Source organism: Vicia villosa, linkage group LG1 (assembly GCF_029867415.1).
Source record: "Vicia villosa cultivar HV-30 ecotype Madison, WI linkage group LG1, Vvil1.0, whole genome shotgun sequence".
NCBI lineage: Eukaryota > Viridiplantae > Streptophyta > Magnoliopsida > Fabales > Fabaceae > Vicia > Vicia villosa.
Genome location: NC_081180.1, coordinates 79,523,979 through 79,540,412, shown reverse-complemented (window position 1 = coordinate 79,540,412; position 16,434 = coordinate 79,523,979). Strand labels below are relative to the sequence as shown.

The 16,434-nt window shown below is 34.1% G+C and overlaps 2 protein-coding genes across 3 annotated transcripts; one reads left to right on the top strand and one right to left on the bottom strand.

Annotated features, from left to right (window-relative positions):
* The first annotated feature begins 6,429 nt into the window (after positions 1 to 6,429).
* On the top strand, positions 6,430 to 8,990 carry LOC131643289 (uncharacterized). Of its 2 annotated transcripts, none has more exons than XM_058913480.1 (3): positions 6,430 to 6,585; positions 6,734 to 6,809; positions 7,727 to 8,990. In XM_058913480.1, the coding sequence occupies exon 3, from the start codon at positions 7,752 to 7,754 to the stop codon at positions 8,679 to 8,681; it is 930 nt and encodes a 309-aa protein (XP_058769463.1). In that variant the 5' UTR covers positions 6,430 to 6,585; positions 6,734 to 6,809; positions 7,727 to 7,751; the 3' UTR covers positions 8,682 to 8,990. The 2 variants fall into 2 exon arrangements, with proteins under 2 accessions (XP_058769463.1, XP_058769462.1); XM_058913479.1 differs by having other exon boundaries at positions 7,693 to 8,990.
* Positions 8,991 to 11,713: 2,723 nt separating this feature from the next.
* Positions 11,714 to 15,673, bottom strand: LOC131643288 (fruit protein pKIWI502). The gene is made up of 5 exons (XM_058913478.1): positions 14,912 to 15,673; positions 13,586 to 13,685; positions 13,396 to 13,491; positions 13,225 to 13,305; positions 11,714 to 11,993 (listed from the first exon to the last, which is right to left on the bottom strand). Exons 1-5 carry the CDS (start codon positions 15,463 to 15,465, stop codon positions 11,931 to 11,933), a joined length of 894 nt encoding a protein of 297 aa, XP_058769461.1. The 5' UTR covers positions 15,466 to 15,673; the 3' UTR covers positions 11,714 to 11,930.
* Positions 15,674 to 16,434: the final 761 nt, after the last annotated feature.

Below are 16,434 nucleotides of genomic sequence, written 5' to 3'. Positions count from 1 at the left end.
GCCTAGCCTATTCCCACCTCTAATGAGACCCACTTGTTTGAAACAATTTCTCATATTCCTTTTATGAGACACAGTTTACTTCGTTTATACAAACCTTCGTATCAAGAAAAGTACGTGTAGTGTAGTATCAAACTTTCTTTCACTCCTTCTCAGTATACTTTAATTAACATATCCAAACATGTTTTGAATCTCATAAATTTTTCTGATCAGGTATGTGTAACACTCATAATTTCAGTTTATTAATTTAATTTGGATTTAAATTAAATAATTGGAATTTTAGAATTTAAATTGGATTTAATTGGAAAATGAGGGAGTAAGAGCTATTGGGCTTATGGTGTGGTGATAGCAAAAGAGGGGTGCTAATTAGTTAGGCCTTTTACTAGGTTGTGGTTAATTTATTTTATTTTATTTTATTTTTCATAAAATAAGAAAAAAGAACCATTTGGGGAGAAAAGAAGAACACGTGAAAAGAGCAAGAGAAGAGAAAGAGGCAAGAACGTGAAACCGGAAGGAGAGCATTCAAGAGATTCATCGAGGTAAGGGGGGACTCTTCCTTTTAGTATCTCTTATGTGATCTTAGGTGATAGGTAGATTGATGTATGGTTTGGTTCAATTAGATATTGGGATTGTTAGTTTAGGGTGTTATAATTGGATTGAATTGATGATAATTGTGTGAACTAATTGGTTAATAATGAGTTTGGATGATGTTTTATGGTGTATAATTGAATGTATGGTGATTATATGTCTGTATGTGATGTCTGGATTCGTTTTTGGGTGAAAAGGGAGTGAAATCGCAGGGTCTGTCGCAGACTTGGGGTTGGCTGAAATCGCAGGTCCGCTGAGCGGAGGGGGGTCCGCTGAGCGGAGGTTCCAACGTAGTTCGCTTCTGTTTGACGTCGCTTGAGGTCCGCTGAGCGGGGGTTGGAAGGGTTTCGCTTCTGCCTTGCTCCGCTGAGCGAACCTTGCTGTGTGTGAATTTTTCCAAACTTCAAAATAACGTATCTTTTGACCCGTGAATCATTTCTTAGTGCCGTTTTGGGCGTTGTGCAAGTAATTAAGTGTTTTATAAGATGGATAATGAATATTGGTAATAATCGACTTTATTTCCTTAAAAACTAGATTTAATTACTTGATGAGAATTGAACATTGTGTACATATGAGATAGGTGTGACAATGTGTTTGATGTGATGATGAATTGGTTGTGATTTGTTATTATGATTGTGATGGATGCATGACTATTTGAATGATGTTGAAAACATGTACATACTTATTCGGTGATGTGGGGTTGAGATGAGTTGTTCATCGTGATTCGGTGTGTTTTAAGTATGTTATATGTGTTTCATTCATTCATATGCATTGATGTTGGATCCCGGTGATGTTTGGATCGTTGGTGGACATATTTCCCATTGTGTGGAAATTGTGTCGGTGGGCCGTATCTCGATGTGGCGTAGATCGGTTAGGTGGATTGATTCCACGGTTTATTGGTACCACATGCATAATGTCAGTTGTGTCATATGCATTCTGTCATAATATGATTGTATGGATTTCTGTAGTGTGTGTTGTAATCTATTATTGTGTGAATTAATAATGGATGTGAATCTGAATATGTATAATTGGGTGAACGGTATATTATGATGCTTGTTGCTTATGAATTGCATAGTATTTACTAATTGAGAATGAGACTCACCCTTACATGTTGTCATTTTCAGATTGAAGAGTAGCGGCATTAGTGCTCGGTGAGGATGACTCGTAGAGTTTATCCGTTTATGTTGGGTTGTGTCGGTCATGCTCTGATCTGTAACACTGGGGAACGATAGTTATAGAGTTTTTATGAAATTATCCATTTTATTTGGTGTTGAATTATGATTTCATTTGGTTGTATTTGATGATGTTTAGTATTCCGCTGTGATAAACATGATTATGTTTTGGTGAACCGTTTCCTAATGAAGCATGACTTTGACCTTAGTTGATTTAATTGTTTTGAATAATTGTGGCACCCTTGTGCATATGTTTTTACTCTGATTAATTATTAAAATTGCCGCGGGGTTTAGAAGGGTGTTACAGTATGCAGTGGTGACTAGATCACATTTGCAAAGAAATATCCAAATTTTTGCATCAATTTAGTCTTAGAACGTAAAGTTCTTGCTCCTAACCATTTTGTTCTTGCACTTCTACAGTACCTTCCAGATACTCCCGTGCGTAAATCATCTTATAAAACTTGTCTCTTCCTAGAACAGATACCACCCATCACTTTCTTTTTTTGATGTTACTCTCCTTGATTATTAGATGCGTGGGAAAAACAAGAGAATTCTAGGAAAATCAGTTTCCATTCAATAAATGTTGATGGTAATGATCCAAATGATGATACATGTGGTATATGTAGAGATGGAGGGGAAAAATCAATTTCCATTTAGTCTCACATCGTTTCGTGTAAAGAAAAATTAGGTGTATATATTGATTAAACAAACTAGAAGATTAAAAAAGTTCTGGACTAGAATGAAATAGCTTTGTAATGGATGTGCTAAAGGCCCAAAAGTTTCGTTTTAACTATTTGAAATAAATCTTTAAAATAATTAAATAAAAAAAAATCGATGTCACCAATCTTTAAAATAATTAAATAAAAATTCCATGTCAGCAGCGTTAGTGCCACTTCAGCAACATTAATGTACACCTCAACAACGTAGTAACACATCATCCTTTTTGGAAAAGAATCTGTGAGGAAGGGCAGCGCTGAAGACGTTTGGTAACTTAAAGGACTTATTTGTAACAAAAATAAGACAAATGACCAAATCGTTACAATTAAATAACTTAAAGGGCCCTAGAGGTAATTTAGCCTATTATTAACTAAAAAATCTCATCATTTTTCCTCTATTATTGACTAGTCATTATTTATTACCATACTTGTGATTTATTTAATTTTTTATAAGTTATATTTTTTATAAGTTATATTTTTTATTATTCATATTCTAAACTGCTAATTAAATGTAAAATAATGTACTTTTACGTAATTTAGACAAACAATTTATTTTCCATTCAATAGTAACTAATACATAATTTCTTTGATGGTATATATAGAATGATATTGATTTTTATGTTGTAATTTATTTGATTTATAAAATTTTCGAGAATTATTATAGTATAAATTCATAATAATTGTTATTATTATTATTATTATTATTATTATTATTATTATTATTATTATTATTATTATTATGAGTATATTATATGTAACTATATTTATTAAAATATATTTATTTATTTAAAATAATATTTGAGGTAAAGATTCAAATCAATCTCGTGCGGGGCACGTGTTGGCAATCTAGTTGTAATGAATTTTATAGTTTATGTGTTGTAACACGATGAGTTATTTGTGTTTTCTTATGCAACAAGTTTGTATATAGAATAATTGTTTAACTAACATTTTGCACTTAAATACATATATATGTACTATTATATGATTATTTATGGCTAAGTAAAAATAATAGGATCCATCGTAGTTAAGTGGATTCTCGATTTATACGGTTAGACAAATGACTTTAAACACAAGAAGAGTGTGACTCGTGAAGATTTGAAAATCTTTTATTAAAATCAATTTTTTTAAAAAAATCAGAGTTTAAAATCATTTCTAAAACAAATAAAAAATAAGCATATTAATAAAGAAAAAGATGGAATAACAGAGGAAAGAGAATAGCTAAAAAGCAAAAGAGATAAGAGAAATAGAAAGACATCAACAATTTGGTTTTAACTCATCCCATGTCGTCGTGAGATTTTGCGGTAGGGACTATAGCCAAGCGCGGGCTCTGGCCCTTAGGGAGAAGGGAATTGGCTCGTCCAAATGGATTTAAGGTCTAAGTCATTGGTTTTTAATGTGTCAACATATGAACACCAAAAGGTGCAAGTTTGGGTCCTCTGTAGGGTTACAGAGAACTGATTTTGCTACACAATTTGCAGCTGAGGGGGTTTCAAATCAAAATTGTTACCTTGGATCGCAGGGTTAACATTGCTTGAGAGGGGCTTGTCACGACTCCACGCATCCATTATTTGTTCAACAATCACACTGGACTTCACCGATTTTCTACTTTTGGTCTCTACTTGTTTCGTCCCTACCGCGGGCTTAACCTTACTTCTCACATTGCATGTTATGTGATATTGACAAAGTAATGCGTTAAAAGAAGAAAATACCTTTGCCACCACATTCATCAACGTGGTATCGCAGTCCGTAACAATTGCCTTATGCATCTCGATTTGTTCCTTAAAAAATGACCGACACACCTCTAATGCCCATGTAAAATTACCCTTTTTTTCGCACTCCAAAAAAGCAAAACCAACCGCGCGTATGTCTTCTCGGTGGATGTAACATCGACCATCTCAAATAATTGAAGTCTATACTTGTTGGTCTTGTAGGTATAATCGATAATGATCACTGTTGAATACGTGTTGAACAACTTTATCGAATCCAGATGAGTCCAAAAAATATCTTGGAATGTAACTCCATCATCGCAAGTTTGGTACCGTGACACGTATTTGTTATCATCTAATAATTTAAACAATTGTTGTATCTCACTTCTATCTCCCCTATTCGCCTTATTACTGCGGTACCAAATGTTATACACTTGCCTTATATTTGATACACTGTCGGGTTCCTTCCATTTCAATGTGACAAGTATATTCTTTGGTTGGACAAAATTCAAGGACATGTCACTAATACATGTCTTCCCTTCCGGTTTGAGCCAACATACACTAGGATTACCTTGTAACTTTAAGCATAAATCATGGTTATGCAAACCACAAATAACACTAAATTTCCACTTCTTGCTAGCCAACATATAACCATGAATTTTAAATGGACACTCACATTTTCTAGTACCCGTGTCGTCTCTTTTAAACTTCCTTAGAGGAGTATGGTATTTCCCGCTTCTTACGCACAACATTGTTACGAAAGCATTTCTTCTTGTCGTACCATTATCAAATATTTCTATTACCACACCAAAACCATGGTTAGTTGCATTCTTACGAATATATGTGAGCATGCTTTCACGATCATAAACTCTTGCTTGTTATTAAAGTCATCGCCTACATCTACCGCCTTTACGACTACCCCTTAAACATTTAGAGAAACATCGACTAAAGGAACTAATTCTTTTGAGATATTATCGGAGTGCACCATACATATTTGTAAAAAATAACATAAATAACACAAAATCACAAGACTGCTGGAAAAAACAACACAGACACGTTCCGTAGATGCACCTCCGAAACATGTTCATCTTCAACACGTTCCGTAGATGAACTTACAGAAGCAACATCACTTTTTTGACAAAAAATTGATGCATAATGTGAGCAATGCAATGGACAAAGATGATTATTTACCTCAAATTCAATCTTCCTTAACTCCCTTTGATTTGTCGCACCAAAATGTTAGTGTTTTAGAGTGAAACATGATATTGATGATGTATGGTTTTTAGGTCGTAGAGAAGTGAGTGTTGAAGAAGAAATGTAACAACATGGGAGTGATCATGCTGATTCAAACTATATCAGATACTTCCGTCGATACATCTACGAAATATTCTGTCACTAAGTCGTTTCGTATGTACATCTACGGAAAAATTTCTGAAATGAATTAATTTGTATTTCCCCAACGTTTACTGGTTTAAAATACCTCAGTAAATACACCTCCACAATAAATTCAATTTTTGGCAAAAAAAGAAGAAGGTGTTTCCGGATGTCTTAGAAGGAGAATATGAGATATTCTCGAAGAGTGTGTTTGGATGAAACATTTTAATGAGGTAATGTAATGTTTTGCGAGAATTTAAAATGATATGCACAAAATTTATTGTTCGGATACAAAAATGAAGAATTGTTAAAATGATAAAATTTTATGGAGTATTTTATCTAAGTTAAAGTTAATCATTTTGAAATAACACCAAAAACCAAAAAATTTGAAATTCCTCTCATACTCCATAGAATGTATTTGTAATTATTAATTTTTTAAATTTTACAAATTGATTCTCATATTTTTCAAAATTATAAAATTGATCTCAAGAATTTTAAAAAATTGTAAATTGGTCCTTGATAATTTTTAAAATTTACAATTCGGTCCTTCAAATTTTTAAAAATTGTAAATTGGTCCTTACTTTTTAATATTTTAATTTAGTCCAATTTTTTTTAAATTTTATAAAAAATACCCAAAAATTTAACAATGAATTATCTTAATACTCTATCCAAACAAAATAATTTTAAAATGAACGAATTTCAATTAAATCATTTAAATTATTTCAAATTTAAAATTCTTTTAAAATTTTTAATTATCACGTTCAAATGAATTAAAAAATTAATGGATTAAGTTTATTTGTGTGAACCGCGTTTTAGCAACAGCACCGACCAACCGGGTTTATGCGCGTAAATGGAACCCGGTCCGGCTCGAGATACAGCTACAAGCGTGTATATATTAACGCTACCCACATCCCCTTCCGTCTCTCTCGATTGAATTTTGATTTTTCTGATTAGAAGCAGCAAGCCCTACCTCCAACCCTAACCCTAAATTTTCCGGCACTTTCGTTCCTCTTCCTCGGTTTCTTTCGTTGGGTATCGCTTCTTTTCTTTTCAATTATCTCTTATTGATCTATTCTGTTTTATCAATTTCAATTTTTCAGTGATCGTTCTTGTTTTTATTTTACTAAGCCAAGAATTATTGGGAGTGGAATTGTGATTTTTGTCGTTTGATTTGTTGCAGATTCTTTGAAATTGTTAGCAATTTGCTGGATTTGGGGTGGATTGCTGCTTAGGGTTTTCCATCTTTCACATATAAGGTAAGAAAGGAAGGAGAGTGCGTCATGATTTGTTTGCTATATATCCAGTTCAATCTTTTATGTGCAACTATGTTTTTTTAGCTGTATGATGCTACTTTTTGTTTGTGATTGTGGCAGTTCTAATGAATTTGAAATTCATACTGCACTGCTAAATTCCCGTTTTAAAGTGTATTTTTTTTAGGGAAGTGTACTTAAAAGTTTTTTCATGAGATGTGAACTTAGTTTAGGAAAATTTTGATTCAGTTATTGTGTTATCATTTGGTAAAGGTGCTAGGTTTTATTTGCCGACATTTAGATAACAATGAGAGTGAGATATATTTTGTTTGGCCACAGATGCCATTGTTGTATGTTGATCAAAAGATTTGTGTTTAGACTTGATTGAAAGTTTTGCCTGTTAAAAGTATTAGGCGGTGTATAAAAATTTGAAGTGATTGATTTGTGCCATTATTCTTACATGGACAGTTTCAGTCATTCATCAGTTATTGAGTCTAGCCATTTTTGTTTAGAGAGAGCTGATTTTCATATTTGTAATAGATTGTTGAGGATATTTGTGAACTTGTTTTTTGGTTGCCATGCACCCTGTCCCAACCTGTTGTTTAAGACTAGTCATACACCATTAAGCACCATGTATTATATGTTTTGTTATTAATTTGCTAGAGAGGAGGAATTTGCACAATACTTTATTTTTCTTTACCCTTTCTTTATTATTTCCTGCTAACAAGTTCTTATTACTTATTGGACTAACAAGTGTTAGATTTATTTGCATATAATAACATGCAATAACTGATAAATGTTAGTTTTTTGTGTGACTAGGAATTTGAGAAGTTGATTACTATGACTTGATTTGATTGTAGACCTAACTTTGTTTTTTCTCTTCTGTGAGATGCACTTCCGGCCATCATTTTACCATAATGCAGTATTTGAGTTGGATATTGATTCTATATGGACACCAAGCGGTTCATGCAGCTTGTTGAGGAGAAAAAGAAGAAAATCATGGAGAAAAAGGAAGCTCCTTTGAAGTGGGAGCAGAAGCTGGAAGCTGCTTCCAGAGCAAAGGCTGATGCTGAAGCTAAAGAGAAGAAGCTGAAGGCTGCAAAACATAAGAAGAGATCGAGCTCTGGTACGGAAAGTGATTATGATACCGATGATGAGAGTAAAAGGGCTAGTAAAAGATCTCATAGGAAGCACAAGAAGCATTCTCACATAAGTTCCAAACGGAAGACAAAGAAGCGGTCTTCAGAGTCTAGCGATTTTAGTAGTGATGACTCTGTAAGTAGCTCTGAAGAGGAGAGGAGGAGAAAGAAGAGGCAAAGGAAGAAGATAAGAGATCAAGGTTCAAGACCAGATTCCAGTGATTCTGATTCTTATGCTGATGAAGCCAACAAGAGGAAAAGGCGGCACAAGCGACATCATCCATCAAAATTTAGTGATACTGACATCTCTAGTGACGAGGGAGATTGGTCTGATCGGAAGAGAGGTCATGGAAAGCATTACAAACGCCGCCGCCACTCGGAATCTAGTGAGTCTGATTTGTCGAGTGATGAAAGTGATGATATTCACAGGAAGAGAAGCCACAGAAGGCACCATAAGCATAATAGGCGTTCACATAATACTGAGGTGAGGTCATCTGATTCTGATTATCATGGGCATGGTGGAAAATACAGATCGTATGAGAAGTCCTCGGATGAAAATTCTGAAGAAGAAAGCAAAAGATCAATGCATAAACGTTCTGGACCTCATCACCATCACCATCACAACCATCACCATTTCAATAAACACGAACCCTGCTTGGATGATGAGAGAAATCACTCACTCCATCTACCAAAAATCAATGGAAAGCATGAGGAGGAATTTGCTAAAACTGGAGCTTAGAGAAAAGATTGGTCATCATGAAGGCAGACCTATGCCTGAGAATATTGCTGGAGGAATTGCTTGTTTTATAATAATCTATGTTCTGTTGCAGGTTAAAAAAAACATGTTTGGTTACCGTTATTGTTCTTCATGGGATTTGGTTGTGCTTATCCCGTACTTATTCCAGTGAACAATTTTCATCATTGTTTGATGTCTGTTGTGATGTCCGCAGTATTATTGATTATGTAAACTGATCTTGAACTATTATTGTTGGTGGTACTAATTTTATTCTCTTATTAATCAGCTATAAGCTTTTACAGTTGAAGGTTATATTTTATTTTCAGGATGTTAGCCTATGTTTCTGTTTTTCTTCTTTTGAGCCCTCCACTGTTCACTATCATTAGATATTTATAGGAGTACCACTTGTATCAAAAGATGTGTGGTACTATTTTTTATTACATTTTCTTTTCTATCCACAAAATATTTCGTACCATGAGGTGAGTTTGTCAATCCATCCTTAAAACATGAAAGGAGTATCAGAAAAATCATTAAAACTTTATAGCAGATTTAAATGTATGAGGTGCTTGAAAAATTCCCCATGTATAAACCAAGTACACCAAAGCAACACATATTTTGGTCTATAGGACCATCAAAGTTTCTCAAAAAGTCATTTTCTACTACCCTTGTCTAATCCATTAAATTGATGATATACACTTGCTAGTGTTGTTCTATTAGAAGAAACAAATCTTATTAATCAGCCAGCCAAAAGTTACAAGTCTGCATATTATGCAGGCCACCATAACAGTATCTGTCTGTACAGTATCTATCTGTCTCAAATACCAGTCAAAAAACACATGCTCAGCCAAAAGCAAATAAAAAATCATTTAATCACAGCATTGCAATTTGCAACCAATTTAAACTACAAATTCTACCACCCAGACTTGCTGACCCCTAGGCCTAAAACAGAAGGATAGCGATTCAGCAACATTCGACAACATCACTGCTGTACAGTTGCATAAACTCAGACTGAGATTACAGATTATCACGAGAACGACTTGAACAATTAGGCTATAGAACGGAAACAAAACTCACGCCAAACTCCTGAGCAATTAGGCTATAGATCGGAAACAAAACTCCGACTGTTCACGCCAAACTCCTCTGCAGATTACCACTAGCCCAAAACATACTTGAATTTGAGATGCAGCTAGTCAGGAAACTCAAGATAACAGCAGCTTAAGTTTGCTTATCTAACAAATATTTATGATAGAGTTCAAGCACCATTGTGAAATGTTATGAATTACCATTTAGCTTAATATGCAGCCAATTCTAGGAATATAATTTCACTTCTTCTATCATCTTTTCCAAACCAATTTTCTTATTATAAAAAATCTTGTCATTTTTTGTCTTTGTGCTCCAAACACATGCAAACCACACACTAGGATGACACACTTTGACAATGTTCTGCAGCTGCCCAGCAACCCTTCAAATTGATCTTGATGCCACACTCATTATAGAGAGTCAAACACTTGCAAACACTTGAGACTCAAGGTGAGACACCGACTATTCGCTCTCACACTATCCGACACAGGAGAGATTCCTGACTAATCACTCTTCGTTTAAAAAGACTATCTGTAATTCAAATTCTATTTTAAAATTTTATCTACATTAAACACCAAAGATTTACATATTTCAAGTCTTTGACCATAATGGATTAGCCAAACTTAAAATATATGAGAATTTCTTAATGCAGCACATGTATTATTAGGACACCTCATAAAAATATTGTTATGCCTCTGAATTTTAGAGATATATCTCTAAACGCACCAAAATTCAACACACTTATGAATTAGACCCTAAATCAAGAGAAAATACATTACGGAGATGCATCTCTGAAGCAATCTAACGTTTAAACAATCAAAACATGCGTTTGGAGATGTATCTCATAAAATCGAAGGGTAATTTTTGAATTGCATAAGATATTTTTTAGATATATATATGGGTTAAAAAATTCTCTAGAATATTCGAGATGAAGCCCTAATAAATCTCTCTTTTACTTCTACTCATTAGAGGATTCCATTGATCGATCAACCCATATTTATTTACCAATATTCAATACCACAACCCCTCCTTTCTTATTTGATTTTTCTAAGAGTACATACATCATTTAAACATCTTTAAATTTTTAATTCTCAACTCCTTCTTCAATTTGATCTACGAATCTCATTTCATTTTACGAATTTATTTTTCTCTCCTCATCTTACAAAAAATGTTTAAAAGATATAGTAATTTCCCCTTTGAATTTGTCACCATCTGTAAACCAAGTTACTATCGATGTTTAATAGCGGAGCTATAATGTTATACACTTTATTAGCTGTTGTAGTAAAGTTTAAACATACTACAATTCTATGAGAAATTCTTAGTAAATATGAATTTAAGTTAAATATCCATAGGACAAATCCTTTTAAAATTTTAATTTATTTTTTTCTATGAGAACTTCTTTACTAAATATGAATTTAAGTTGAATATCCGTAGGACAAATTGTTTTAAAATTTTAATTTATAAAAAAATGATATGGTTAGTCAGTTGAAAGTATGAATATCCAATTAAATTCAAAAGTATCAAAATATTCAAATTATTCTATAGGTTTTTAAGTGACAACATCTCTTATTAAAGAGAAAATCTTAGTCATTGACAACATCTTTTGTCAAACAGAACATTCTAGACACTGAGACACAGTAATCATTACTTCGATTACTTTAATAAATAAATAAGTTGACTTTAGTTATATTAATTAAGCCATCAATATTTTAGTTATTAATGTGAGGGGCTAATTCAAAATATTCGTTAACAGAAAATAACAAATTGACTAAATACCAGCAATGTACAGTTTCAGAAATATTTATGGATTCTATAATTTCATATACCACTTTGTCACGAAATTCCAATTTCAAAGAGGAATCGTTCAAAACCTTTTTATGATAAAAAATGCAAATACAATGCGTGTTTGATAATGCTTTAGATTCCTGTAATAATAAAATCCGACAATGTGAGAGTTCAGCAAACAAACCCTTCACCTTTTCTTTTTTCTTAAGAGGTGAGTTTCTGTCTTATATTTTAACTGCAAAAGTAGTTTCTAATACATAGACTAGATTTCAAAACTGCTTATGCAACATTCCATGCTGAGATGCTAGATCCTCAGCAATGGCGGCAAACAAATAACTTATAACTATAATTCAAATAATGATACAACAATGCCAAATTCCATTTTGGTCAGAAATTCTTTAGTATCTTCTCAGCTGACACTCCATCAGCAACAAGAATAGATGTAACTTCCTGCAACAATTAACATTGATATTGGAAGGTCATTGGAATTATAAAATGAAATGCAAGTAAATCCTAGTTGAAACTTATCTCACCACTCTCTTTTTAATCCCAGTTGACCCAAACTATTCAAGACATTGTATTGGGAGATGAAGCATCGAAACAAAGATGACTTGTTGCAACAGTAATATTTTGATCTTCCTAGTATTTGCGTTGATGAGGTATATATATGCTCCCAATTGGAACCCTCTCATTCTTTCCTGTCGCACAGCCCCTGCAAGAGCCATGGTATTCTCTAGCTCCTTTATGGATGATGCCTCGTGTCATTCACGGCTCATCCTCTCTAAAATGGCCTCACTATCCCAGTTCAACCAGTAGGCTTTAGTGACAACGATATCATCATTTTGGACAAATTTACCCTTACTATTGGTATCTACATGAGCCCGACAGGGAGTATATGGACTATACCCAGGGAAGGGTGGGGAATTTTTAGAAGAAATTTATTTTATCATGTGGCCGTTTACATCAGACAGAGGAGGGAGGGAAGGAACGGTACTGTTTCTGTCAACAACTTGCAGATTAAAGGGGAAACAGATACAGATTATGAAGGATAAAGGCTCATCTTTCATTATTGATCCCAATTATGAAGGATCTATGATGACTCGTAGTTCATTTTAGGCAGTGTGTTCTGTAGTTCATTTTAGGCAGTGTCTTGATGATTCTACTACCAATGCAAAGGCAGTGTGTTCTGTAGTTCATTTTAGGCAGTAGCCTCACAGTTGTTGGATGAAGAAAAAAAGAGAGGAGCTTGATGGTGTTTTTGTTGATTACACATCTTATCTTCCAAGAAAAGAGGACACACTTTTGAATCATACAATTTTTCTTTAGCTATGTGCATCAACCGATTCTAATTCTTTTTGAATGTTTTAAATTTTAGTCATCTTGATTCTATTTGAAGTCTACCTGAAGAGGAAACAATAAAGATCTGCGTGCTAATTTACTTTTCATTCCAGAGTGTTGATCCTAGGAGATTCAGTTTCCTCAAAACAACCATTACTTTCATCTTTCTGTCACTCTATTATAGGTTTCTTCTCATAACTAAACAAGAAAGACAGTGGCTATATACCAGTTAGTTACCACTTAATAGAAGTTTTTTACCCATTGAAAATTTAATAAAACCCAAAAAAATTTCTTTCATAATTATGTAGATAGACAATGAAAGATGATTGCAATAATAACGCACCTCAGCCATCTCTTTTTGTCCACACAGTACAGCACCAGTTGACAATGGGTTAGATATTTCTTTTGCTCTCTTAAATGCGGCCTGCATAGGTAATCAATCATGTGTATAAACAATCTTAACCTTTTGAAGGTAGATGTGAAAATCCAATCCTATATATTCCCCATACTTTACCTGTACAAAGCCACTTTCTCCTGTCCAAGAATCATCTGGCTGAGACAATACAGGCACAATCTTCACACCGGAAGATTCCCAGTCTTTAAATCTATCCTATAATATAAGAGAAAATTCTTAGATAAAACTCTAATACAAAATCACCGATTATAAGGCTTCCTATTGATAAACCATTAACAAATCAACTAACCTGATAAGCCATTCTCTTAAGGTTTCTGGCCCCATAATATACTCTCACATCAGACCTCTTGCTAGCACCAAATCCTGACTCAATAAGTGACCGAATTGGACTGCACACAAAAAAGTAAATGAAAATAACACCAAATATCAGAGAGAGTAAAAAGAAATATTTGGATTAATAGCATATATTGTATTATAGTTATAGTACGTATTAGAAAATTCTCAGGTACAGAGTGATTTACAACTACAATCAAAGGCCATAAAGAGTTGTTGGAGTAGAATATCTATCTTTCAAGGTGTTTTTTTAAGTTTTTGAAATCATACTTTTGGTTCGAAACAACAGCTCATGCATGAAAACAAGACCATCACTATAAGGAAGGAATTCGCAGAAAAAGATAAAATAGGTTAGAATAATTAGAAAAGGGTACAAGGAAAAGAAAATACAAAACCAAGTGATCAATCCACAAGTCTACCAAGTAAAATAGTCCTTTTACAGCCACGGCCATAACTGTTTTTTCGCTTCGACCCTGGCCAAAATATCTAAATTCTAAATGTAATAAAAAAGCACCCAAGTAAGAGGGCACAATTGAAAGTCAAACTGCAGAGTAATGAAGTTCTTCACTGGTTATAATCAAGCCTTATCACACTAACTAGAGTCGATTACATGGATCAACTACCGCCATAATTTTTATCCAAAATCAAGATTCTATCAAAATCGTTAATCTCGAGATCTTTCTCAATAACTTCTCTAGTAGTTTTTCTATATCTTCCTTTACCTTTATCTCCACCTGTTTGACTGCTTTCCATCTAATCTACTCTCCTTATCACAAAATCTTCAGGTCTTCTGTCTACATGTCCAAATCACCCTGTTTATTTTCCATCATCTTTTCTACTATAGTTGTTACCCCAACCCTCTCTCTAATATTATCATTTCTAATCTTATTCTATCTAGTCTTACTAATATAGATCTCTAACTTTGGGGCTCCCGTTGACAGTCCATCAGTTAGGTTATACACCAATGACATTAAACTCACGGTGAAAGGGCGACATAAAGGCAACGCCAATTGTAACTAGCTTATGAGAACTAATGTAGGCATGACAAACAGCTTCAAAGAGTAGCATTAACACCTAAACATTATGCAACAATGCTGTCCTATATAGACAGTAATCTCAATATCTACAGCACAAAACCAGCATAAATCCCCTATTCAAATTTATGTGGCACCAAATGTCGATGAATCTCTGATATGGCACCAAATGTCTAGAGGAGGATTTGATATTGTCAATTCCAATTCAAATTTACAAGAACGCAGATTGGGAGAAGATAAAAACTGACCTAATTCCGGATCCAGTGGCAAAGATAAATACGGTTCCAAATTTCTCGGGCGGGTCAATCCGACTAATATCAAACCCATTCCCCATCGCCTGAGTGATTTCAACCACATCCCCTTTCCTCAACGCACACAACGCCTCTGCAGTGGACCCCGCCACACTCTTCACCAAAAACTCAAAAACTCCACGCGAAATCGCAACCTTTGGCGGCGACGCAATCGCCAGAAACGACGGTTTCGGCGAGTTCGCAATTTTAAGCTGAAGATACTGCCCTGCGCGTGTGTGCGACGTGGCAAGGTCTGGCGCGTCGGACACGTCGATGGTGACGTGGAAAAGCGACTCGGCGGCTGGTTCAATAACCGAGAGAGGGGCTGGGGTCCAGACGGTGGTGTCTTGACGTACGGCGGCGGATACGGTTGCGAATCGGCGACGGAGATGGTGGTTGGGGAGGTTTAGATTGAGGCGGCGTAGGATGGACATGGGAAAAGGGGAGGGGCTAAAGTGCGCATGGGAGTGGAGGGTAATAGGGTGAAGCGATGTGAATGAAAGGACTGACATGTCTTTTTTAAAATTGTTTGTATGTATTGAGGCGTGGTGAAAGGAGTTTGGTCAGTGGCGGCAGGAGTGGCGGCGTTTGATAAAATGCGCTTTGTGTGCGTATTATAAAGTGAGGCTTATGAGGGTTCCACGTGTCAAGCTTTCTTGATGGTGCGATATAACTGGAGATGAAGATGATGCATGAAAAGTGAGTGGCACATACTACTCAACAAGTTAATAAGCCAAAAATAATGCAACATAGCATTTTCTCTCATTGAAATGTTGTCAATATTGATTTTCATTTTTGATTTTCACGTATCAATATTGATTTTCATTATTGATTTTGACGTATCAATATTGATTTTCATCTGAAATGTTATTGGTGGACTTTAGGGCCCGTTTGTTTTGGCTTTTTTTAAAAATAATTTTTATAGTGTTATCAAATTTTGCGAAATTTTTTTTTACAAAGAAACTTTTTATAAAAACTTCAAATGAAAAATCTGTTTGAATAGTTATTCTTAAAATGTGATTTTAGGTATTTCATCTATTTATGGGGAAAAAATTTGGATATCAAAATTTCAAAAAATCACTTAATTTTGAAGCTATTTCAAATAGATTTTCATAAAAATCATTTTTGAAATACAACTTTTTGAAAAAATTATGATTTTGACTAAGTTTTATTCTTCAATTATGTATGTTTATGTTATAGGATGTCAAATTAAGTGTTTCATTTTAGAAAAAACAAATATAAAAAAATTTGTAATATTTTGAAAAACGGTTTTAGAAAATCTATTTTCAAAAATACAAAGAAAAAATCCATTTTTTTAAAGCTGAAACAAACTGGCCCTTAATTTTATATTTAATCTTGATTTTCATTTCAGATGAATGGACCGGATTTATTGCATGCAAATTTGCTCTTTAAAACCATCGAGTGTTTGTATTACCAAGTCCATAAATTATACTCATTTCTTTTCAATAAAATCTTATTCA